General features: G+C 37.9%; 1 protein-coding gene across 5 annotated transcripts in view; it reads left to right on the top strand.

The window, feature by feature from the left end:
• LOC110456281 (protein KIBRA-like) overlaps positions 1–27115 on the top strand; it is a 93838-nt gene extending 66723 nt beyond the window's left edge. For 2 of the 5 annotated variants that reach the window (XM_021506914.1, XM_021506912.1), the window contains exons 18-25: positions 27–109; positions 673–930; positions 1904–1999; positions 2333–2492; positions 2823–2896; positions 9061–9090; positions 19518–19642; positions 20091–27115. In XM_021506914.1, coding sequence (XP_021362589.1) covers positions 27–109; positions 673–930; positions 1904–1999; positions 2333–2492; positions 2823–2896; positions 9061–9090; positions 19518–19642; positions 20091–20280 — 1016 coding nt within the window. In that variant the 3' untranslated portion in view covers positions 20281–27115. Of the gene's footprint in view, positions 1–26; positions 110–672; positions 931–1903; positions 2000–2332; positions 2493–2822; positions 2897–9060; positions 9091–10801; positions 10833–19517; positions 19643–20090 lie in introns of all 5 variants that reach the window. The other 3 variants (XM_021506915.1, XM_021506917.1, XM_021506913.1) reach the window with 3 other exon arrangements.
• Positions 27116–27267: the final 152 nt, after the last annotated feature.

The following is a 27267-nucleotide window of genomic DNA, read 5'->3' as shown; positions in this document are numbered from 1 at the left end:
ACTAAGGTTTGGTGGTCCTGTTTCAGGTCCAGAAGACATGGAGTACCACACGGACATGGGATTGGCTATGGGGCCTGAGGAGGATGACGAGGAAGACGAAGATGAAGTGGTCAGTTAACAAACTCTTTATGTAACTTCAGTTAAATCATAGTTATCAAGAAAAACATTTCACAAGCCAGAGGAAAAGTTTATAAAACTATAGTTACTCTGGAAACAAATGTGGTTGAAAAATGTAAATATTTTATGGAAGTTATGTCAAGTAACAATAACTTAATACATCTTGACAGGACATACTATGGTATGGTGAGTATCGGTCCAACCGTTCACACTTTGGTTTGTGTGAGATTAGTTTTAATGGTGTGAGATGAATCAATTATTGGCAAAAAGGGGCAATTTCAATTTCTATTTTTGAAATATGTACAAAGGGAGACAATTCCTATGCTAATCAATTTTTGGCTGAAGTGATTGGCTCCGGCTTGCTGACAGGGGATTGGAGTGTGCCAATGTTTCTATCGTGAAATCAGATTTAAAGTGAAATATCTGCTAGCTGTAATTTTAGAGTGACAAATATTTGAACTTTCAGGTTGTTAAGTTTAAACTCAACATGCAATTGGAAAGTTTGTGCTTATTCCAAATGATGTTTTTTATTGTGGTGTGTTTCTACCCGTACAGGATTACAACGATCATCTGCATATCCAACAAATTCTCAACCAGTTCGATAAGGCGGTGGACAACGATAACTCCGACCAGGAAGATCTGGTGGCCACCTGTGACAAGGAGACCAATACTGATGGTATCTATGCCACAGCACACCCTACCATCAAACGCCGCCCTCCGCAGCCAAGTGTGACCAGCTCCCGCGGCAGCACAATACGCCGCTCACAGACCTTCTCTCCTGCCTGTAGGCCGGGCAACAACTATGTCTGCAAAGTAAGCATAATAAACAAAAACAAGATCTATACTGTAGTCACCTGGCACAAAGTGTGTGAGATTATGATAGTCACATCTGGCACAAAGCGAGTGAGATTATGATAGTCACACCTGGCACAAAGAGTGTGAGATTATGATAGTCACCTGGCACAAAGCGTGTGAGATTATGATAGTCACACCTGGCACAAAGTGTGTGAGATTATGATAGTCACACCTGACACAAAGTGTGTGAGATTATGATAGTCACACCTGGCACAAAGCGTGTGAGATTATGATAGTCACACCTAGCACAAAGCGTGTGAGATTATGATAGTCACCTGGCACAAAGCGTGTGAGATTATGATAGTCACACCTGGCACAAAGTGTGTGAGATTATGATAGTCACACCTGACACAAAGTGTGTGAGATTATGATAGTCACACCTGGCACAAAGCGTGTGAGATTATGATAGTCACACCTGGCACAAAGCAGTTGAGATTATGATAGTCACACTTGGCACAAAGCGTGTGAGATTATGATAGTCACACCTGGCACAAAGCGTGTGAGATTATGATAGTCACACCTGGCACAAAGCGTGTGAGATTATGATAGTCACACCTGGCACAAAGCGTGTGAGATTATGATAGTCACACCTGGCACAAAGCGTGTGAGATTATGATAGTCACACCTAGCACAAAGCGGGTGAGATCATGCCGTTTGACTACTCGCTTTCTTAGATTTGGGGAAAATCGATTTGGCTAAAATGAATTACCTCTCATTGTCACAGGGGTAAAAAAGATTAAAAAACATGAAGGAAAAAACCCTTGACCATCTTAGTATCTTCTTTCACTCGAGCTAAATTAGACCTTATTACTGTTTGCCCCTGTATAAACATATTCTCTAAACAGCTTTTAAAACTTACTGCTAATCAACTCCATTCACATCAATTTACTTTGATTAATTTGCATTACAAATAATGATCTCCCCTTTCCAGCTAAACAGAAGTGACAGTGATAGTTCAATGCCACACTTCAAGAAAGGACCTTTCCAGAGGCATTCGATGGAGCGACGCAGCTTGAGGTGGAAGAGGGTATGTACCGGTATTACTGAAAACGTCATAAAACTGGATTTTCACCTTTTTACATGACTAAGAGGAAGTATTTTCAGTGTTCTCACTAAGTTTTGAAGCAGGTGGTTGACTTGGAAAGAATAGCTAGTTAAATGTACACATTCTCTATACCTATACATATACCGAAAAAATTACGGGTTCCCTGTTGGTGAAAAGTAGGCTACTGATAACCGGCTTTTAGTGAGAACATTATATAAAAATATTTTGTAACAATCTTACAATATATAAAGTTGTATCTTCCCAACCCACCAGTTTAACTTGAGGATTTCTATTTCTGATGTCAATATGTTGTAGGCTACCATCGGTGGTACTAAGAGTGAGAAGATCCCCCTACGAACCTCCATTGACCTTGAGCTTGACCTTCAGGCTTCCCAGATGAAGTTGAGTCATCTTGATGATGACATAAATCGCCTTAGAGAACTCACAGTTACCCTTCAGCAGGCCAAGGCAAAAGGTTTATATAATACACTCATCAATTTATATTATAACAATGATGCACGGTTATAAAGAATGGTAAAGAAAATAATTCACATGGGCAAAAATTATGAGATTATGAGAAACATCTGTAGCAGGGGACTTGAATATTACTTGTCTCACTATCATCGGTGACATTTGATTTAATATCTCAATTTTATTTCTTGACTTTTCAATAACATTTGTAGAATCAAAGAAATTGATGGTGTTAATGGAAAATTTAATGAACAGGAAGTTATCAGGAAATGAAAAGGAATTAAGATATTGGACTTGATGGAAGAGAATTTAATTATAAGTCTTTATTTTGTAGGGGAGACAGAGCTTCCATCTTGGTTAACAGACGATGAACACTTCCAAAAACTTCTAACGGATGCAGATAAAATGGTAAGAAATAGAACTCTAGATATTATATCAGGTCTGGTTAGGGTAGATATTATATCAGGTCTGGTTAGGGTAGATATTATAGCAGGTCTGGTTAGGGTAGATATTATATCAGGTCTGCTTAGGGTAGATATTATATCAGGTCTGGTTAGGGTAGATATTATAGCAGGTCTGGTTAGAGTAGATATTAAAGCGGGTCGGGTAAGGGTAGATATTATAGCAGGTCTGGTTAGGGTAGATATTATAGCAGGTCGGGTAATTATAAGGCTAAATATTATAGCTGGTCGGGTAAGGCTAGATATTATATATAGCAGGTCTAGTTAGGCTTGATATTATAGCAGGTCTGGTTAGGCTTGATATTATAGTAGGTCTGGTAAGGCTAGATATTATATAGCAGGTCTGGTTAGGCTTGATATTATAACTGGTCGGGTAAGGCTAGATATTATAACTGTTCGTGTAAGACTAGATATTATAGCAGGTCGTTTAAGACTGGATATTATAGCAGGTCTGGTTAGGCTGGATATTAAAGCAGGTCGTGTAAAACTGGATATTATAACTGGTCGTGTTAGACTAGATATTATAGCTGGTCGTATAAGACTAGATATTATAGCTGGTCGTGTAAGACTGGATATTATAGCAGGTCTGGTGAGGCTGGATATTATAGCTGGTCGTCTAAGACTGGATATTATAGCTGGTCGTGTAAGACTGGATAATATAGCTGGTCGTGTAAGACTGGATATTATAGCACGTCTGGTTAGGCTTGATATTATAGCAGGTCGTTTAAGACTGGATATTATAGCTGGTCATGTAAGACTAGATATTATAGCAGGTCGGGTTAGGCTGGATATTATAGCTGGTCGTCTAAGACTGGATATTATAGCTGGTCGTGTAAGACTGTATAATATAGCTGGTCGTGTAAGACTGGATATTATAGCAGGTCTGGGTAGGCTTGATATTATAGCAGGTCGTTTAAGACTGGATATTATAGCAGGTCTGGTTCGGCTTGATATTATAGCAGGTCGTTTAAGACTGGATATTATAGCTGGTCATGTAAGACTAGGTATTATAGCAGGTCTGGTTAGGCTGGATATTATAGCAGGTCGTGTAAGACGGGATATTATAGCTGGTCATGTAAGACTGGATATTATAGCAGGTCGTGTAAGACTGAATATTATAGATGGTCGCGCAAGACTGGATATTATCGCAGGTTGGGTAAGACTGGATATTATAGCAGGACTGGTTAGGCTTGATATTATAGCAGGGCGTGTAAGACTGGATATTATAGCTGGCAATGTAAGACTAGATATTATAGCAGGCCGGGATAGGCTGGCTATTATAGCTGGTCGTCTAAGACTGGGTATTATAGCTGGTCGTGTAAGACTGAATATTATAGCTGGTCGTGTAAGACTAGATATTATAGCAGGTCTGGTTAGGCTGGATATTATAGCAGGTCGTGTAAGACTGAATATTATAGCTGGTCGTGTAAGACTGGATATTATAGCAGGTTGGGTAAGACTGGATATTATAGCAGGTCTGGTTAGGCTTGATATTAAAGCAGGTCGTGTAAGACTGGATATTATAGCTGGTCGTGTAAGAATGGATATTATAGCTGGTCGTGTAAGACTGGATGTTATAGCAGGTTGGGTAAGACTGGATATTATAGCAGGTCTGGTTAGGCTGGATATTATAGCTGGTCGTGTAAGACTGGATATTATAGCAGGTCTGGTTAGGGAAGATATTATAGCAGGTCGTGTAAGACTGGATATTATAGCAGGTCGTGTAAGACTGGATATTATAGCAGGTCTGGTTAGGCTGGATATTAAAGCAGGTCGTGTAAGACTGGATATTATAGCTGGTCGTGTAAGACTAGATATTATAGCAGGTCTGATTAGGCTGGATATTATAGCTGGTCGTGTAAGACTGGATATTATAGCAGGTCGTGTAAGACTGGATATTATAGCTGGTCGGGTAAGACTAGATATTATAGCTAGTCGTGTAATACTGTATAATATAGCTGGTCGTGTAAGACTAGATATTATAGCTGGTCGTATAAGACTAGATATAGCTGGTCGTGTAAGTCTGGATATTATAGCAGGTCTGGTTAGGCTGGATATTATAGCTGCTCGTGTAAGACTGGATATTATAGCTGGTCTGGTTAGGCTGGATATTATAGCTGGTCGTGTAAGACTGGATTTTATAGCTGGTCGGGTAAGACTAGATATTATAGCTGGTCGTGTAAGACTGGATATTATAGCAGGTCGTGTAAGACTAGATATTATAGCAGGTCTGGTTAGGCTAGATATTATAGCTGGTCGTGTAAGACTGGATATTATAGCTGGTCGTGTAAGACTAGATATTATAGCTGGTCGTGTAAGTCTGGATATTATAGCAGGTCTGGTTAGGCTGGATATTATAGCTGGTCGTGTAAGACTGGATATTATAGCTGGTCGTGTAAGACTAGATATTATAGCTGGTCGTGTAAGACTAGCTATTATAGCAGGTCGTGTAAGACTGGATATTATAGCAGGTCGTGTTAGACGGGATATTATAGCAGGTCTGGTAAGACTAGATATTATAGCTGGTCGGGTAAGACTGGATATTATAGCAGGTCTGGTTAGGCTTGATATTATAGCTGGTCGTGTAAGACTGGATATTATAGCTGATCGTGTAAGACTAGATATTATAGCTGGTCGTATAAGACTATATATTATAGCTGGTCGTATAAGACTAGATATTATAGCAGGTCTGGTTAAGCTGGATATTATAGCAGGTCTGGTTAGGCTGGATATTATAGCAGGTCTGGTAAGACTAGATATTATAGCAGGTCTGGTAAGACTAGATATAATAGCAGGTCTGGTAAGACTAGATATAATAGCAGGTCTGGTAAGACTAGATATAATAGCAGGTTATAAGGTATCCCACCCATAAAACGTTTGTGTGGGTTATTTTTGGTGATAAGTCAGTTGTCTGTGCATCATTTCACATTTATTATTAAGTACCAAACTATTTTGTTACAAAAGCTTTAAAAAAACCTGAAGCTACAGTCAGCAGGTTATTGTTGAATTGTTAAAAACAGTTTGATTTACTATTCCATACTAACAGTTGTAAACACACTGGAATTGGGTTATATCACTATTGTAAGCAAGGCTTTAATATATTGGTGTGTATTGTCACCCATTGGAGGTCATCTATTCATCAAGTGACGACAAGGAAACACTGAATGTTTCTATATTTTTGGTGTAAAAATACTGGGTGTTTTTTTAGAAAAGAATGGTTTCCCGCTTATTGGGTTTACCTTTGGTAAATGTATGCTTCATTCACCCTCAGTGTTTTCTTTGGTTGTGGGCTTGAGGAAACACACCAACCCAAAACACCCCACCCTATCTTTTATCTCAAATACTTCTTGCCTGTATAACATTACCAATGCCTCTAAACAAACCTGGAGGATACACTGTATATATTACTCATTGCTTTGTTTAAGGTTACTGATAAAGGTCTAACCAGATATTATCATTGCTGTGTTTATGGGTCACTGTTAAAGGTCTAACCAGATATTATCATTGCTGTGTTTAAGGTTACTGATAAAGGTCTAACCAGATATTATCATTGCTGTGTTTAAGGTTACTGATAAAGGTCTAACCAGATATTATCATTGCTGTGTTTAAGGTTACTGATAAAGGTCTAACCAGATATTATCATTGCTGTGTTTAAGGTTACTGATAAAGGTCTAACCAGATATTATCATTGCTGTGTTTAAGGTTACTGATAAAGGTCTAACCAGATATTATCATTGCTGTGTTTAAGGTTACTGATAAAGGTCTAACCAGATATTATCATTGCTGTGTTTAAGGTTACTGATAAAGGTCTAACCAGATATTATCATTGCTGTGTTTAAGGTTACTGATAAAGGTCTAACCAGATATTATCATTGCTGTGTTTAAGGTTACTGATAAAGGTCTAACCAGATATTATCATTGCTGTGTTTAAGGTTACTGATAAAGGTCTAACCAGATATTATCATTGCTGTGTTTAAGGTTACTGATAAAGGTCTAACCAGATATTATCATTGCTGTGTTTAAGGTTACTGATAAAGGTCTAACCAGATATTATCATTGCTGTGTTTAAGGTTACTGATAAAGGTCTAACCAGATATTATCATTGCTGTGTTTAAGGTTACTGATAAAGGTCTAACCAGATATTATCATTGCTGTGTTTAAGGTTACTGATAAAGGTCTAACCAGATATTATCATTGCTGTGTTTAAGGTTACTGATAAAGGTCTAACCAGATATTATCATTGCTGTGTTTAAGGTTACTGATAAAGGTCTAACCAGATATTATCATTGCTGTGTTTAAGGTTACTGATAAAGGTCTAACCAGATATTATCATTGCTGTGTTTAAGGTTACTGATAAAGGTCTAACCAGATATTATCATTGCTGTGTTTAAGGTTACTGATAAAGGTCTAACCAGATATTATCATTGCTGTGTTTAAGGTTACTGATAAAGGTCTAACCAGATATTATCATTGCTGTGTTTAAGGTTACTGATAAAGGTCTAACCAGATATTATCATTGCTGTGTTTAAGGTTACTGATAAAGGTCTAACCAGATATTATCATTGCTGTGTTTAAGGTTACTGATAAAGGTCTAACCAGATATTATCATTGCTGTGTTTAAGGTTACTGATAAAGGTCTAACCAGATATTATCATTGCTGTGTTTAAGGTTACTGATAAAGGTCTAACCAGATATTATCATTGCTGTGTTTAAGGTTACTGATAAAGGTCTAACCAGATATTATCATTGCTGTGTTTAAGGTTACTGATAAAGGTCTAACCAGATATTATCATTGCTGTGTTTAAGGTTACTGATAAAGGTCTAACCAGATATTATCATTGCTGTGTTTAAGGTTACTGATAAAGGTCTAACCAGATATTATCATTGCTGTGTTTAAGGTTACTGATAAAGGTCTAACCAGATATTATCATTGCTGTGTTTAAGGTTACTGATAAAGGTCTAACCAGATATTATCATTGCTGTGTTTAAGGTTACTGATAAAGGTCTAACCAGATATTATCATTGCTGTGTTTAAGGTTACTGATAAAGGTCTAACCAGATATTATCATTGCTGTGTTTAAGGTTACTGATAAAGGTCTAACCAGATATTATCATTGCTGTGTTTAAGGTTACTGATAAAGGTCTAACCAGATATTATCATTGCTGTGTTTAAGGTTACTGATAAAGGTCTAACCAGATATTATCATTGCTGTGTTTAAGGTTACTGATAAAGGTCTAACCAGATATTATCATTGCTGTGTTTAAGGTTACTGATAAAGGTCTAACCAGATATTATCATTGCTGTGTTTAAGGTTACTGATAAAGGTCTAACCAGATATTATCATTGCTGTGTTTAAGGTTACTGATAAAGGTCTAACCAGATATTATCATTGCTGTGTTTAAGGTTACTGATAAAGGTCTAACCAGATATTATCATTGCTGTGTTTAAGGTTACTGATAAAGGTCTAACCAGATATTATCATTGCTGTGTTTAAGGTTACTGATAAAGGTCTAACCAGATATTATCATTGCTGTGTTTAAGGTTACTGATAAAGGTCTAACCAGATATTATCATTGCTGTGTTTAAGGTTACTGATAAAGGTCTAACCAGATATTATCATTGCTGTGTTTAAGGTTACTGATAAAGGTCTAACCAGATATTATCATTGCTGTGTTTAAGGTTACTGATAAAGGTCTAACCAGATATTATCATTGCTGTGTTTAAGGTTACTGATAAAGGTCTAACCAGATATTATCATTGCTGTGTTTAAGGTTACTGATAAAGGTCTAACCAGATATTATCATTGCTGTGTTTAAGGTTACTGATAAAGGTCTAACCAGATATTATCATTGCTGTGTTTAAGGTTACTGATAAAGGTCTAACCAGATATTATCATTGCTGTGTTTAAGGTTACTGATAAAGGTCTAACCAGATATTATCATTGCTGTGTTTAAGGTTACTGATAAAGGTCTAACCAGATATTATCATTGCTGTGTTTAAGGTTACTGACAGAGGTCTAACCAGATATTATCATTGCTGTATGTAAGGTTACTGATAAAGGTCTAGCCAGATATTTTCGATGCTGTGTAAAATTAAACATTTTCTTACAGATATTGTTAAGGCATCGCTCCACACAAGAAGTAAGAAGTGACTTTTATCCTAGATAATAGCATGTCCTGCTCTGGTAATGTGAATGGTTACCTAACCCTCGTCTGTTATTCTAACCCACATCTATAAATTACTAAATGGAAATCTTATCGGCCATGGACATCATTATACTGTTGTATTCTATGGAGCTTCATTATTTCACCATATTATGATAGAAAACGTAACGGGACAGACGTATTTTGCTCACAACTAGGCTGGCTTGTTGCTAAATCTACATATTCAGAACATTTTATTCCTCTTATTAAAATCATTGGTTTGACTTTAAGGTATCTACTTTCTATGATATACCTGGTAATGAACATTCTAAACAGTATATGAAAGAGATGTTTTATTCTGTTGTGTGTGTCTTATCTAAGAAATACTTACATTCAATTTAATCAATCATGTTATTGTGCCTTATACAAAATACATATACTGACAATCTACTTAATCATAGAACTGTTTCTTACTCAAGATATATAGACACTTTTAATGCTATGTTTTTGCCCTAAACAAGACACTTCTGTACTCAACATTACAAGTGTCCTGGGTGTCTAGCAACTCAGGAGTAGTAGTACATCCATTGGAGTTTAGAACTTCCAGAATTTGAATGGCTATAATAGACAGTGTTATTGGATAGGGCACTGAAAAGGTCCAATACAATACAGACATTTTACTGAGCTAACCTGCTAATGTTGCTATGATCCATCTATATATTTCCTGTAGAAAGAAATGATTATATCTCAGTATATTGAACTCGTTGTAGCAGTTTGCTGAATTACAGTTAGATACACAATTACGAAGTGGTCATCAGTGATGAGAATTTAAATTTTGATTATTGTCTGGAAAAGAATTTCAAAATTATGATCGTAAGGAAGGTGCCGACTGTCCATTTGTTGATTTTGCCTGTTAAAACCACAAATAGTTCTTGTTGTGTAGATTTTTAATGAAACCTCATATGAGTATAGACATATCAATTTATTTGGCTGTGTTAAGTTTTCATGAAAAATGCACACATAATGTGCCAGACATAAATCTGGATGTAAGCATGTGCCCCTTTTAAAATAATAGTTCACCAGAAATACAGGGAGACACATGATTGTATAAGATATCTGAGAATATAAATTCTGACTGTTTTACCAATAGGTAAATTTTATGCAGCGATTTGTCATATTTGTTACCTATGATAATAATACGATGAAGACTATGTTTCGTAACACCTTGAAGACTATGTTTCGTAACACCTTGAAGACTATATTTCGTAACACCTTGAAGACTATGTTTCGTAACACCTTGAAGACTATGTTTTGTAAGACCTTGAAGACTATATTTCGTAACACCTTGAAGACTATGTTTTGTAACAACTTGAAGACTATATTTCGTAACACTTTAAAGACTATGTTTCGTAACACCTTGAAGACTATGTTTTGTAAGACCTTGAAGACTATGTTTTGTAAGACCTTGAAGACTATATTTTGTAACACCTTGAAGACTATATTTCGTAACACTTTAAAGACTATGTTTCGTAACACTTTAAAGACTATATTTCGTAACACCTTGAAGACTATGTTTTGTAAGACCTTGAAGACTATGTTTTGTAAGACCTTGAAGACTATATTTTGTAATACCTTGAAGACTATGTTTCGTAACACTTTAAAGACTATGTTTCGTAACACCTGTAACTCTTTCTAATTGCAATGAGAGGGCTGGCTAGATGCTGGTGAGTTCATGTTGAGTAAGTTTTAAGTTATTTTTATTACGACATACTTCCTCTCAGCTTTACTTGATCTGGTCCTTTGAATCTGCCATCAAATGTATTTCTAGTGAACGAGAGCCACATTGCATGCATGAGTGTTGTAAGTCCTGAAATAAGATGTATTTATATATTTTTTTGCATGTAAGTACAGCTGTTGGCCTTGAGAAGCACCGCTGAAGGTGAATAGCATGATACTATATATATATATATATATATACTATAAACGTGTAATTCAGTACTGTTAACACGGTCAGTATTACTCCTTAAACAACTATTGCCCTTTTCTGAGGTGAATATGATATTTGTCAACCCAACATTTGATGGTTTCCATATGGATACAGTGACTTTGGCCAAAAAATATGGTCATATTCACCAAGGTTAAAGACAATATTTGCCCTTAACTATATGTCATGACTAAATTTTATTTAAATTATAAGACTTTGTGTAAATCTGTGATGTCAGCACCATGTTAAACATCTATCATAAACACTTGTGTCTGTAATTATAACCTAACAATAACCCACTAGAAGTACTGTGGGGAGGTGACTTGGATAATGATATATATACACAAGTCCTCTAAACTCTTGTCAGTGGGAAGATACAACACATTCTACCCCTAAAAGATGCTCAACACATTCTACCCCTAAAAGATGCCCAACACATTCTACCCCTAAAAGAGGCTTTACCCTGCTATTTTGCTTGCATTGATGATGATTTACCTGTAAAGAGATTTGAAGCTTGAATCTCCCAGATTTTTCAGGCGACACAAACTATACTAGCTGTATTACTCATAGCAACCTCCAGTAACAATACAGTGAAAACAAACATGGAAAAGGGTAACAAAACATCTGTATCCATATTGACAGTCATGTTACTGACAGTCTTGTTACTGACAGTATTGTTACTGACAGTCATGTTACTGACAGTCACGTTACTGACAGTCATGTTACTGACAGTCACATTACTGACAGTCATGTTACTGACATTATTCTTACTGACAGTCATGTTTCTGACAGTCATGTAACTGACACTCATGTTACTGACACTCATGTTTCTGACAGTCATGTTACGGACAGTCTTGTTACTGACAGTCATGTTACGGACAGTCTTGTTACTGACAGTCATGTAACTGATTATCTTGTTACTGACAGTCTTGTTACTAACAGTCATGTTAATGACAGTCATGTTACTGATTATCTTGTAACTGACAGTATTGTTACTGACAGTCATGTTACTGATTGTCTTGTTACTGACAGTCTTGTTACTAACAGTCATGTAACTGACAGTCTTGTAACTGACAGTCTTGTTACTGACAGTCATGTTAGTGTCAGTCTTGGTACTGACAGTCTCATTTCTGACAGTCACATTACTGACAGTCTTGTTACTGATAGTTTTGTTACTGACAGTCATGTTACTGACGGTCTTGTTACTTACAGTCATGTAACTGATTGTCTTGTTTCTGACAGTCATGTTACTGACAGTCATGTTACTGACAGTATTGTTACTAACATTCATGTAACTGATTATCTTGTTACTGACAGTCTTGTTACTAACAGTCCTGTAACTGACAGTCTTGTAACTGACAGTCTTGTTACTGACAGTCATGTAACTGATTATCTTGTTACTGACAGTCTTTTTACTGACAGTCATGTTACTTACAGTCTTGTTACTGACAGACTTGTTACTGACAGTCTCATTTCTGACAGTCACATTACTGACAGTCTTGTTACTGATAGTTTTGTTACTGACAGTCATGTTACTGACAGTCATGTTACTGACAGTATTGTTACTAACAGTCATGTAACTGACAGTCTTGTAACTGACAGTCTTGTAACTGACAGTCTTGTAACTGACAGTCTTGTTACTGACAGTCTTGTTACTAACAGTCCTGTAACTGACAGTCTTGTAACTGACAGTCTTGTTACTGACAGTAATGTTACTGACAGTCATGTTACTGACAGTATTGTTACTAACAATCATGTAACTGATTATCTTGTTACTGACAGTCTTGTTACTTACAGTCATGTAACTGATTGTCTGGTTACTGTCAGTCTTGGTACTGACAGTCTCATTTCTGACATTCACATTACTGACAGTCTTGTTACTGACAGTTTTGTTACTGTCAGTCTTGTTACTGACAGTCATGTAACTGACAGTCTTGTAACTGACAGTCTTGTTACTGACAGTATTGTTACTGACAGTATTGTTACTGACAGTCATGTTACTGATGGTCTTGTTACTGACAGTCTTGTTACTAACCGTCATGTAACTGACAGTCTTGTAACTGACAGTCTTGTTACTGAGAGTCATGTTACTGACAGTCATGTTACTGTCAGTCTTGGTACTGACAGTCATGTTGCTGACAGTCTTGTTACTGACAGTCATGTTACTCACAGTCTTGTTACTTACAGTCATGTTAATGACAGTCATGTTACTGATTATCTTGTAACTGACAGTATTGTTACTGACAGTCTCGTTACTGACAGTCATGTAACTGATTATCTTGTTACTGACAGTCTTTTTACTGACAGTCTTGTTACTGACAGTCTTATTTCTGACAGTCACATTACTTACAGTCTTGTTACTGACAGACTTGTTACTGACAGTCTCATTTCTGACAGTCACATTACTGACAGTCTTGTTACTGACAGTCATGTAACTGATTATCTTGTTACTGACAGTCTTGTTACTGACAGTCATGTTACTTACAGTCTTGTTACTGACAGACTTGTTACTGACAGTCTCATTTCTGACAGTCACATTACTTACAATCTTGTTACTGACATTCTCATTTCTGACAGTCACATTACTGACAGTCTTGTTACTGACAGTCATGTTACTGACAGTCTTGTTACTAACAGTTATGTTACTGACAGTCTTGTTACTGATTGTCTTGTTACTAACAGTCATGTTACTGACAGTCTTGTTACTGACAGTCTTGTTACTGACAGTCCTGTTACTGACATTCATGTTTCTGACAGTCTTGTTACTGATTGTCTTGTTACTGACAGTCTTGTTACTGACAGTCTTGTTACTAACAGTCATGTTACTGACAGTCTTGTTACTGATTGTCTTGTTACTCTGTCTTGTAGCAGACAGTCATGTTAGTAGAGATGTTTTTAGCCCACTATCATCTGATGGTTGGCTATTTAAATCGCCCTTCGTCCACAGTCTGTCCTTGGTCCGTCCTCAAAGAATTCTTGTTATTGCGATATATTACTCTGGAAGTGCTGGAGGGATCTTTCTCAAATTTGATATGTAGGTTCCCCTTTGTCTGTAGTTATGCATGTTTACTTTTGAGATTGCTCTATTTAACAAAATGGCCGACAGGCAGCCATCTTGGATTTTGACAGTGAAGGTTTGTAATCGCTATTTGTCAATAAGGACTGGAGATATCTTTCTCAAATTTAACATGTAGGTTCCCCTTGGTCTGTATTTGTTTGTTAACCTTTGAGACCGATCAAATAAACAATATGGCCAACAGTAAGAACTTAACAGATCTTTCTCATATTGCAATGGTCGGTTCTATTTCTTTCACATTAAGTACTGTACTAGTAAATATGTGAAATGACAAACTCACTTTGAAGGTTGTCTTTTATATGCAGCAGCATGAAGTTTAGATCAATATTTACCTCAAGGTGAATTTACTATTTACATGGCTTGATAATACAGATCAGAGAAAAGATCTAATTGACATAGAAGTAATGAAGCTGGTACAATGGTGGGTGCCAAGATCCCTCTGGAATTTCTTCTTAGTTAGTCTGGGGTTTATTTTCCACAACTGTTTATAGAAAGTTATTGATTTCTCTGTTTTAATTTGAGTATTGGGCATGACATTTTTCTGCAGCATGGAATGTTATAATTATTATGATTTAAATTACAATTTTTAGTTGATAGTCAACTTGCCAGTGCCTTTTATATAAAAGAACCGAGAGCATGAATCCATTATTAATTTCTGTGAATGGTTATTTTGTAATTGAATGTGACTTGTGGATTGAAGCATGATCAGATAAGATTGATAACAGTCCTTTGTAAGAGGAGAGCTTTGTACTTTCTGCTACAATAGCTTACTTCCACTGAGTGTAACACTTAATTAATGAAATGGGGATAAAGGATAATGCTGATTTAAGGAAGGAAAACAATGGATCTTGATGATCACTCCGTTTTACAGGGGACATTCTGCATCAATTTCTGCTAAATTTAAATCTTAAAAAACTACATATTCTTTTTCTGAAGATTGGAAATACCTAGAGTCTTGATATTTGGCCAGTAGTGTGTTGCTTGTATGGAGTGCTGCAAATTCTACAAAAAAACCCAACTTATATTCAAGGTTACAGGGGTGAAATTTATTAAAAATGTAAATGACTTTTTCTGCAGAATAGATAGAGGTAGAGTCATGACAATTGACGCAAATTTGTGCCGTAGTTTGCTGACATGGAGTGCTACTAGGTTTGAGAAGAAATGAACTTGACCTATATTCAAGGTCATATAGGTCAAATTTGCTCAAACTTGAAACAAGTTCTTCTGAAGAATGAAAAAACCTACAGTCGTGATATTTGGCCTGTAACTTCCTTTGAAGGTTTGCAAAAAGCAATGATCTTTACCTGTATTCACGGTCACTGATCTTTACCTGTATTCACGGTCACTGATCTTTACCTGTATTCACGGTCAATGATCTTTACCTGTATTCACGGTCACTGATCTTTACCTGTATTCACGGTCAATGATCTTTACCTGTATTCACGGTCACTGTGGTCAAATTTATTTAAAAACTTATAGGACCTCCTGTGAATATAAAAAAGAACTACTCTTGAAATTTTGCCAGTACCCTGATGGCATTGGGGAGTTAAAAAGTTTTCAAAAAAGAACGAACCTTTACTTCAGGTCATACATGTAAGTGTTTAATTTGTCAAAATACTCCAATGACTTCCTATTGGCATGGAGTGCTAGAAAATTTGATAAGAAAAACCATATTGATCAGGTGAGCATCTGCAGGCCCCTTGGCCCTCCTGTTCTTTCTGATGGTGTCTAGTTTAAAGACACATTGGGTAAGTCCATTGTCAGTGTAATGTAAATGGGTGTAGTGTCATACTGTCGTGTCCCTGTACATTGAGACAACACTACCAAGTGGGTGTAGTGTCATACTGACGTGTCCCGGGACATTGAGACAACACTACCAAGTTGGGGTAGTGTCATACTGACGTGTTCCGGTACATTGAGACAACACTACCAAGTGGGTTTCATGTCATACTGAAGTGTCCCGGTATATTGAGACAACACTACCAAGTGGGTGTAGTGTCATACTGTCGTGTCCCTGTACATTGAGACAACACTACCAAGTGGGTGAAGTGTCATACTGACGTGTCCTGGTACATAGAGACAACACTACCAAGTGGGTGTAGTGTCATACTGACGTATTCCAGTACATTGAGACAACACTACCAAGTTGGTGTAGTGTCATACTGACGTGTCCCGTTACATTAAGAGAACACTACCAAGTGGGTGTAGTGTCATACTGATGTGTCCCGGTACATTGAGACAACACTACCAAGTGGGTGTAGTGTCATACTTTTGTGTCCCGTTACATTGAGACAACACTACCAAGTGGGTGTATTGTCATAGTGACGTGTCCCGTTACATTGAGAGAACACTACCAAGTGGGTGTAGTGTCATACTGACGTGTCCCGTTACATTGACACAGAACTTCCAAGTGGGTTTCGTGTCATACTGACGTGTCCCGGTACATTGAGACAGAACTACCAAGTGGGTGTAGTGTCATACTGACGTGTCCCGGTACATTGAGACAGAACTACCAAGTGGGTGTAGTGTCATACTGACGTGTCCTGGTACATTGAGACAACACTACCAAGTAGGTGTAGGGTTATACTGTCGTATCCCGGTACATTGAGACAGAACTACCAAGTAGGTGTAGTGTCATACTGACGTGTCCCAGTACATTGAGACAACACTACCAAGTTGGTGTAGTGTCATACTGACGTGTCCCGGTACATTGAGACAACACAGCCGAGTGGGTTTCATGTCATACTGACGTGTCCCGGTACATTGAGACAACACTACCAAGTGGGTGTAGTGTCATACTGACGTGTCCCGTTACATTGACACAGAACTTCCAAGTGGGTTTCGTGTCATACTGACGTGTCCCGGTACATTGAGACCACACTACCAAGTGGGTGTAGTGTCATACTGTCTTATCCCGCTGCATTGAGACAACACTACCAAGTGGGTGTAGTGTCATACTGACGTGGCCCGGTACATTGAGACACCACTACCAAGTTGGTGTAGTGTCATACTGACGTGTCCCGGTACCTTGAGACATCACTACCAAGTTGGTGTAGTGTCATACTGACGTGTCCCGGTACATTGAGACAACACTACCAAGTGGGTGTAGTGTCATACTGTCGTGTCCGGGGGCCCTGTACATTGAGACAACACCACCAAGTGGGTGTAGTGTCATACTGTCGTGTCACGGTACATTGAGACAACACTACCAAGTTGGTGTATAGTGTCATACTGACGTGTCCCGTTACATTGAGACAACACTACCAAGTTGGTGTAGTGTCATACTGTCGTATCCCGCTGCATTGAGACAACACTTTAAAGTGTGTGTAGTGTCATACTGACGTGTCCCGGTACATTGAGACAACACTACCAAGTGGGTTTCGTGTCATACTGTCGTGTCCCGTTACATTGACACAGAACTTCCAAGTGGGTGTAGTGTCATACTGACGTGTCCCGGTACATTGAGACAACGCTACCAAGTAGGTGTAGTGTCATACTGACGTGTCCCGTTACATTGAGACAACACTACCAAGTGGGTGTAGTGTCATACCGACGTGTCCTGGTACATTGAGACAACACTACCAAGTGAGTGTAGTGTCATACTGACGTGTCCTGGTACATTGAGACAACACTTCCAAGTGGGTGTAGTGTCATACTGACGTGACCTGGTACATTGAGACAACACTACCAAGTAGGTGTAGTGTCATACTGCCGTGTCCTGGTACATTGAGACAACACTACCAAGTAGGTGTAGTGTCATACTGTCGTGTCCTGGTACATTGAGACAACACTACCAAGTAGGTGTAGTGTCATACTGACGTGTCCCGTTACATTGAGACAACACTTCCAAGTGGGTGTAGTGTCATACTGACGTGTCCTGGTACATTGAGACATCACTACCAAGAGGGTGTAGTGTCATACCGACGTGTCCCGGTACATTGAGACAGAACTTTCAAGTAGGTGTAGTGTCATACTGACGTGTCCCGGTACATTGAGACAACACTACCAAGTGGGTGTAGTGTCATACTGACGTGTCCCGTTACATTGACACAGAACTTCCAAGTGGGTGTAGTGTCATACTGTCGTGTCCCGGTACATTGAGACAACACCACCAAGTGGGTGTAGTGTCATACTGACGTGTCCTTGTACATTGAGATGACGTGGCCCTGGTGTGGCGACGTCATCTATGGACGTCATCATTTAATCAGCTCAGATGTTACAACAAAACCCTGAACAGTTAGATATATAGAGGTCCCCTAGGACTTCATATCAGGGCTAATCTTCAATTCACTGTGTAGCACATTTAATGAATGAAAGGTTCTCTATTGTCAAATTCTTCAAATCTCATCTTCATTCAAAGGTTTTCTTTTTCATTAACTTAGATCTTTTGTGCAACACTTGTATTATTTCAAAAATTTGACAACCATTTGAAAAGCATACCTCTTTAATCTGTTAAAGCAAAGCAGTTAAGGTTTACTTGTATTACCCAAGTAATAGAGTAAGTTTGAAGATATCTGGTTTGTGTGGTGGAGAAGGTATCTGAAGTGTCTTCTGATTTTAGTAGATAGCTGCAGTGTCTTCTGATTTTAGTAGATATCTAAAGTGTCTTCTGATTTTAGTAGATATCTGAATTGTCTCCTGATTTTAGTAGATATCTGAAGTGTCTTCTGATTTGAGTAGATACCTGAAGTGTCTTCTGATTTGAGTAGATACCTGAAGTGTCTCCTGAATTGAGAAGATATCTGAATTGTCTCCGGAATTGTTTAGTTCCTTTGCTAACAAATGCAGTTTCATTGTCCTGTAATAAGTTCATCCTCCTAATTTGAGGATATGTTGGCCCCAGGGTTTATTGGAGGATATATACAGTAACATGTTAACAGTTTGCCTCATATAACCAGCATTCTTACCATGTATGCAGACTACATGTCTAGAATATACTCGACAATCTTATTGTTTAAAAAGTTGTTTTGATAACACTAGTTTTGATATTTTATGTTTTCATCAGAACAGTTAGATGATGATTTAAGCCAAAGTTCTCTCTAAAATATGTCATTCTTATAACCTACTTGGTCTGGTAGAGTACACATTTTGATACAGAACCTTGCGGAAGGTATGAATTAGATACACGAGAAGTGAGTTCCGCACTGAATGGATCATTACCAAGTCTTTATCATAGCATCACCAGATTAACAAGCTACAAGGACTGCTTGGGAAATCCTTTCCTTTGCCCAAGTTGCAAGTTTTCTGAAATAAGTAAGTCTGGTTTTCATAAAGTTGGACGATAATCTGTAGTGAAAGTTGAATATAAGCATAGGGTTATATCTGTCTTGTATAATTTATCAATGGTTTCTTTGAACTTTGCAGCTGAAAAAAGATGGTCAGAAGCTGTCAAAACAGGACAAAAGAGCAGAACAACTCCTGAAAAAAGTAACAAAGGACATCCAAAAAATAAAGCGCACAAACCCCAACTGTAATGCCAACACATTCAGGTATGTTTTACTGTAGGACTGATGGTAGCAGGTGTTCATCCTTCCAGTTCAATTAATTCAAATAGCACATGTAAAATACCCTAGCTGCTTAATTTTTAACCTTTAGTGTTTTAAAAAGAAAAGGGAAGCTTTTCCTCAGTGTTAACTCTGCTTTTGGGTTTGGAGGCTTTAATTACCACCATTGTAAAGTCTCCAAAGACAGAAGTCTGGAAATAGTGGACAGAAATGTCAGGATTGTCAGAAACCATAGAAACGCATGATGCTTTCCTCCAAATATTGGGTTAAAAGTGATTGACTGTGTTCTGATCTGTTGTATTTCAACTGATCGCCTTATATAAGAAGCTGAGGTAACCAAACTTCTCTTTGTTCAGACTGTAAAAAATATATAAACAAGGCATGATACTAAAAGACTAGCTCCTAATTCTTGAGTTGTTGTCTGGGTTGACAGGGAGAAGATGGCGTTCTTTACCACAGTAAACATGCTGGTACCTGTCGTGGCACCAGAGTGCAGCAGTGACAACCCTGGTTTTGAAGAGTTCCATAAAGAATCTGTCGTGACACCAGAGGTGGAAGGGAACAGTGACGACGCACGCTTTGGCGAGTTTCTCAAAGATGAGCGTGTCGGTCAAGAGGTGTGATAGTATTGTCATCCAGAAATGTGAAATCAACCTTCTGTGTACAAAACTGATAAGGTCAACACAAACAGACGTTGTTACCTCCATGTACAGAAGGGCCCCAACCTCTGTTTACTGAACAAGGCAGTCGTTTAATCACAAACACAAGGCGAAAACGGTCACAAAGGTCAACCTTAAACTGGGCAAGGTAGTGGTGACATTTCACTTGCTGCTTGTCAGACGAGGAAGTAGAGGCGGTTTGTACAAATGGTATTAAGAGTTCACAGACTGGATTTTCTATGTCGGATGCTCCCTGCATGCAGGAATAGTTTCGGGCATTGAAGACGAATTCACATTTGGACGGGTATTGTTGAAGGGATTGGAGTGTACCTTTCTCTGTGGATTTGTTTTTGACTGCAAATTACCGGTTAATGATATTGAGGGCCTAGAAAATAAGCCAAATTACTCAGAAGCAAGTGCTGAATTTTACCTGGACTTGATGAGTTTTTGCTAGACAATTCATTCCAAATATTTGTATAAGTGTGCCCTGTTCCAACATTGTCCCCAGATTTTGTACACAATAATGTTCATGATATGAAATGAAAGTTTAATAGTCAAGATAATTTTATTTCTAAAATAATGTCCAGAAGTTTGCAGCTTTCATAAATTTAGAGACCAAGGAAGTAATTGTGGGAAATTTATTTTTTCTGACTATTCCAGCTGAAGTTAATGAGGTTACACTGAATACATCTTTTTAAATTCATCTGACTTCTATGTCAAATAAAAATTACATTTCTGCATTTAACTTAATAAGTGCCCCTGGTGTTCATTTGGAAAAAGTTAGAATGATAGCAGATACATTACTTCACATAAGGTGGTGAATTATGGTGGAGGAATGACATGCAAAACAAGAGAAAGGCATAGGGGCACTGATAAGTGATAGCACATTTATTTGATCAATACTACAGATTTCTGAGTTAACCGTTGACTCTCTTGTATCTGGTACTGACTTGACACTGACATCAGAAAGGCTGTAATCGGGGCTACTGTGTTGGAGCTGGGTACAATCTGTATGTAAGGACCCCTACTGACTGGTTTGTTGGAGCTGGGTACAATCTGTGTGTAAGGACCCCTCCTGACTGGTTTGTTGGAGCTGGGTACAATCTGTGTGTAAGGTCCCCTACTGACTGGTTTGTTGGAGCTGGGTACAATCTGTGGGTAAGGACCCCTACTGACTGGTTTGTTGGAGCTGGGTCCAATCTGTGTGTAAGGACCCCTACTGACTGGATTGTTGGAGCTGGGAACAATCTGTGTGTAAGGACCCCTACTGACTGCTTTGTTGGAGCTGGGTACAATCTGTGTGTAAGGCCCCCTACTGACTGGTTTGTTGGAGCTGGGTACAATCTGTGTGTAAGGACCCCTACTGACTGATTTGTTGGGGCTGGGGACAATCTGTGTGTAAGGACCCCTACTGACTGGTTTGTTGGATCTGGGTACAATCTGTGTGTAAGGACCCCTACTGACTGATTTGTTGGGGCTGGGTACAATCTGTGTGTAAGGACCCCTACTGACTGGTTTGTTGGATCTGGGTACAATCTGTGTGTAAGGACCCCTACTAACTGGTTTGTTGGAGCTGGGTACAATCTGTGTGTAAGGACCCCTCCTGACTGGTTTGTTGGAGCTGGGTACAATCTGTGGGTAAGGACCCCTACTGACTGGTTTGTTGGAGCTGGGAACAATCTGTGTGTAAGGACCCCTACTGACTGGATTGTTGGAGCTGGGAACAATCTGTGTGTAAGGACCCCTACTGACTGGTTTGTTGGATCTGGGTACAATCTGTGTGTAAGGACCCCTACTAACTGGTTTGTTGGAGCTGGGTACAATCTGTGTGTAAGGTCCCCTACTGACTGGTTTGTTGGAGCTGGGTACAATCTGTGTGTAAGGACCCCTACTGACTGGGATGTTGGAGCTGGGTACAATCTGTGTGTAAAGACCCCTTGCCCGTTTTCCATAGCTGTTTTATCAGAAAGTTTGATAACGATTATTGTCGGTAATGTCCTGTGGTTTTGGAGTAGATGTATTTCTATGTAGCTGAAGTAAAAGCCAAAATCTACATATCTTTACATCATGTTTTACCAAATGTTACAGGTTCCTAGGCATAACAACTATGGCAATTTAACTTGTATTGAAAACTTGCAGTTATAAAATTTGATAGATGATATATTCACTCTTGGCTACAAAAATGTTTCATATGATATAGGTCAAAATGAAAAGTCAAAGGTCATTGATATTGTAGTTTGTGTGTCTTTAAGTTCCTATGTGTACATTTACCAGTGATTATAAAACGTTTAGCTTACATAGCCTGCAAACCTCATACCGTGTTGGGTGAGTGGGGGGATTGTTTGAGTAAACCTTATACCATGTTAGGTGAGTGGGGGAATTGTTTGAGCTAACCTCATACCATGTTGGGTGAGTGGGGGGATTGTTTGAGCTAACCTCATACCATGTTGGGTGAGTGGGGGAATTGTTTGAGCTTACCTCATACCATGTTGGGTGAGTGGGGGAATTGTTTGAGCTAACCTCATACCATGTTGGGTGAGTGGGGGGATTGTTTGAGCTAACCTCATACCATGTTGGGTGAGTGGGGGAATTGTTTGAGCTTACCTCATACCATGTTGGGTGAGTGGGGGAATTGTTTGAGCTAACCTCATACCATGTTGGGTGAGTGGGGGGATTGTTTGAGCTAACCTCATACCATGTTGGGTGAGTGGGGGAATTGTTTGAGCTTACCTCATACCATGTTGGGTGAGTGGGGGAATTGTTTGAGCTAACCTTATACCATGTGGGGTGAGTGGGGGAATTGTTTGAGTAAACCTTATACCATGTGGGGTGAGTGGGGGAATTGTTTGAGTAAACCTTATACCATGTTGGGTGAGTGGGGGAATTGTTTGAGTAAACCTTATACCATGTTGGGTGAGTGGGGGAATTGTTTGAGTAAACCTTATACCATGTGGGGTGAGTGGGGGAATTGTTTGAGTAAACCTTATACCATGTGGGGTGAGTGGGGGAATTGTTTGAGTAAACCTTATACCATGTTGGGTGAGTGGGGGAATTGTTTGAGTAAACCTTATACCATGTTGGGTGAGTGGGGGAATTGTTTGAGTAAACCTTATACCATGTTGGGTGAGTGGGGGAATTGTTTGAGTAAACCTTATACCATGTTGGGTGAGTGGGGGAATTGTTTGAGTAAACCTTATACCATGTTGGGTGAGTGGGGGAATTGTTTGAGTAAACCTTATACCATGTTGGGTGAGTGGGGGAATTGTTTGAGTAAACCTTATACCATGTTGGGTGAGTGGGGGAATTGTTTGAGTAAACCTTATACCATGTTGGGTGAGTGGGGGAATTGTTTGAGTAAACCTTATACCATGTTGGGTGAGTGGGGGGATTGTTTGAGTAAACCTTATACCATGTTGGGTGAGTGGGGGGATTGTTTGAGTAAACCTTATACCATGTTGGGTGAGTGGGGGGATTGTTTGAGTAAACCTTATACCATGTTGGGTGAGTGGGGGGATTGTTTGAGTAAACCTTATACCATGTTGGGTGAGTGGGGGGATTGTTTGAGTAAACCTTATACCATGTTGGGTGAGTGGGGGGATTGTTTGAGTAAACCTTATACCATGTTGGGTGAGTGGGGGGATTGTTTGAGTAAACCTTATACCATGTGGGGTGAGTGGGGGAATTGTTTGAGTAAAAGAGAGGGAGGATTACCTCATTAATTTTGTTGTCTGTGAGATTGCTTCATACAACAATCTTTTTCATGATGGTCTGAAAACCAAACGCACAATTACTTTTATTATTGTTGTATGAGACATAATATGACCATTTTTTCCACTGATTGAAACCTCCCTAAAATATAACGGGGACACTAGCCAATAAGGAACATACATTTTACCATGAGCAAGTCAAATGAATTTTTAAATGACATTTTAACATGTCAAGAAATGAACGAACAAAATCAAAATTTTATATTAAATCACTGTTGAGCTCAAATCATTAAATTTAAGCTAATTACAATCAAATATTGTTTAAGTATGAAGTGTTCTATACAGTGTAACTGTGCTGTGATTAGGAGGTTTCCTGGTCAGAGTGGTGGAGTACTTGAGGGTAATCTTGGTGGAGAGGTTTTAGTGTGACTCCATTGTTGGAAGTTACTACACTGTCTGTGGATCATAAAATCATTTTTGATGTGCTAAGTCATGTTGTTTTCACCCTGTTGAACATTGTACTCGATACATATACAATATTATACCTTATATATCTCTTATGCCAGTAACAATACCACATTATACTTTATCTTTGATTTGTATTCTGTACCCTGTATGATAGTTTAAGGCCAATATATACTGAGTCATGTCGGACGCCATCAGCAATAAACACGCTCATAATATTCAACCAAATCTGGTACATACATTTGCTTATGTCTTCTGTTGACAGCCCAATATTCTTAACATAATTATATTCAAGATGTTACAAAAACTCATGAATTAAATTTTGGTGAAGTCTACGTATTTTATTTTATTCCAAATAACATGTTGATTTCCATATCATTTTATTTTTTCCCATCTGATAAATTACACTAAAAAATTGTAAAAATGTTGAAATTAAGATTTTAAAATGTTCCTCCTACAAATTATTATATTCTGTTAATTTCATTTTGTTTTCATATTGTGCAAATAACCAGTAATGCTGTTTTCATTTTAAGACCCTTGACATGGCCGGTTTATGACATTGTGTGTTAAAGACATATTGTACGATTTTGTCTCCTCATCATCAGTTTTCTAGCTGCCTCAGCCTCTGTACATAAATAGCTATATGCCTTTTTATATACTGTAATATTTTTTGTACATTATTTTAGCCAAATATGATTATGGTTGTACATACATTTTGTATATAAAGTAAAGTCATCAATTGAGATTATTCCTTTACTTGGTACATTTCCAGTTGAGGATAGCAGACAGAGACTTACAGACATGCTGCATTGTACAGAAGCAACAACGTCTGTGATGGAGAACGAGGCGCTCCGAGAATTCATTATTTTCTCATTGTTGTGATAATTTACATCTAGTTTTGAGTGTGAGATAACACACCGTTTAATGTACATATATCTATGTGATTTTGTTTTCGGTAAAAGTATATACCCATATAACTATTATATATCTATATATACATATTTACAGTCGTTTATTATCATATTTATTATCTCATGGTAGTTGTTGTTTCCAGCCTCCTGTCAACTCCTCTTCTTTCTTTCTACCAAAGCAGATTCTGAGCCGAAACATCATACCCTGTGACTGTTATGTCGCCCAGAATATTTTTATCAATATTACACTTTTTCTTTCCCATTTCTTGGACCATTTCATCAACTCGGACCATTTGATCACACCACCTTTTTGTACTGGTAAGAAATACACAACACATCATGTGCAACCTTTTTGAGCAATTATTCAAGAACGTAATTGTGTTGGGGTAGTCATTCCATACAACCATCTATTGATTGAAATGGTCGGCTATGTATTGTGGTGATATACTTTACATGTCTTGGGTTTAGTTCTAACCTGTTACAATAATTGTTTCGGCCAATATTGAATTAAGATAAATATTTTGTAGTAGTTATTGTAACTGAATGGTGAATTTGAGGTTTGAATGTGTTTTTGTGAGATAATAATTTCACAAGATGACCTGTATTTTCTAATAGCAATATTACTACTACATAACTCTAGGGATTCCAAGCTATTTAGTGTCATAGCTTTGGTATTAATTTTCACCCATTTTCACCAATGTTGTTTTTAATGTATTCCATAAAAAAACTTTGTATATTTTTGTCACATGAAAAAAAGTGTCATAATCTATCAAATGAAAGACATGCTTCGATGAAAAAAACAAAGATTTATATTTGATATTGTGCTGCTGAATACCACCATGTGATGGAATGGGGGAGTTGATTTCCTGTGATACATCACTGAAACGATATTAGGGGCGTGTCCACTATCTATTAATAGTTACACATTTATGGAGGTCGGCCTTAATCAAAATCTGGCCTAGAGTAACAAGTTGTTGGTACTTAATTAGGAGAAGATAATTTCTACTGCTAAATGTGAGATTTCTCGAGCTAATTGCATTCACTGTTGTTTAGCTCACAATTTTCACTTTTCATTTTTAACTGGTATTCTTTACGATATCATATCCCGGTGTTGACCTGAGCAAGCCTGTGGCAGGTCAGCCTATACTAGCTATAACCTTTGACCTATGACTGTAATGCCTATTACGGGACAGGGACGCGCCAGCTGTATGCTGGAGCATTACTGATCATATCTACAGTAACTACACTAACAACATCGGGGATAAATACAGTAGGAATGATTACTTGTTTCCAATAACAACAAAATGGTGTTATGATAACATTTTATCAGTGATAACTAAATGATGTGCATAACATTTTATAAAGTAAAACTACATATTGTTTATGATAACTTGTTATCAATGATACCGGCTGCATACTGTATGTAACATGTTATCACGGATAACTTAAACATAACATGATGGTATTAATGATAACATAATACTGTATACAGTATAACATCCAGTTATCATTGATAACTACAACAGTGTCTATGTGGTGGATATCATAACACCACAATATCAATGATATCATCAATGATAACATTTTATCAGTGATAACTACAGCGTATATATAACCTAAAACTCTGTCAGATACTCAGGTTAGATGCAACATCAAGTCAGCAAAAGTCCGTGTAACATTTATATTTTGCATAAATAAAGCAAAATATTGAAATAAGCTATTTTCTTGTTGTTATTTTATGACTTTCTAAATATTGGGATATTCAGACTAGTGAAACAAAAGAAGAAATAGTTAAAGTAATGTATAGAAAAAACAGGCTGTCAAGACTTGCTATATTCCCAATGTGCCTGCTTCGTTAGACTTGCTAT

This window comes from Mizuhopecten yessoensis, unplaced genomic scaffold, assembly GCF_002113885.1.
Source record: "Mizuhopecten yessoensis strain PY_sf001 unplaced genomic scaffold, ASM211388v2 scaffold8621, whole genome shotgun sequence".
NCBI lineage: Eukaryota > Metazoa > Mollusca > Bivalvia > Pectinida > Pectinidae > Mizuhopecten > Mizuhopecten yessoensis.
The sequence above is the reverse complement of the archived record's forward strand: the minus strand, read 5'-3'. Positions and strand labels throughout refer to the sequence as shown.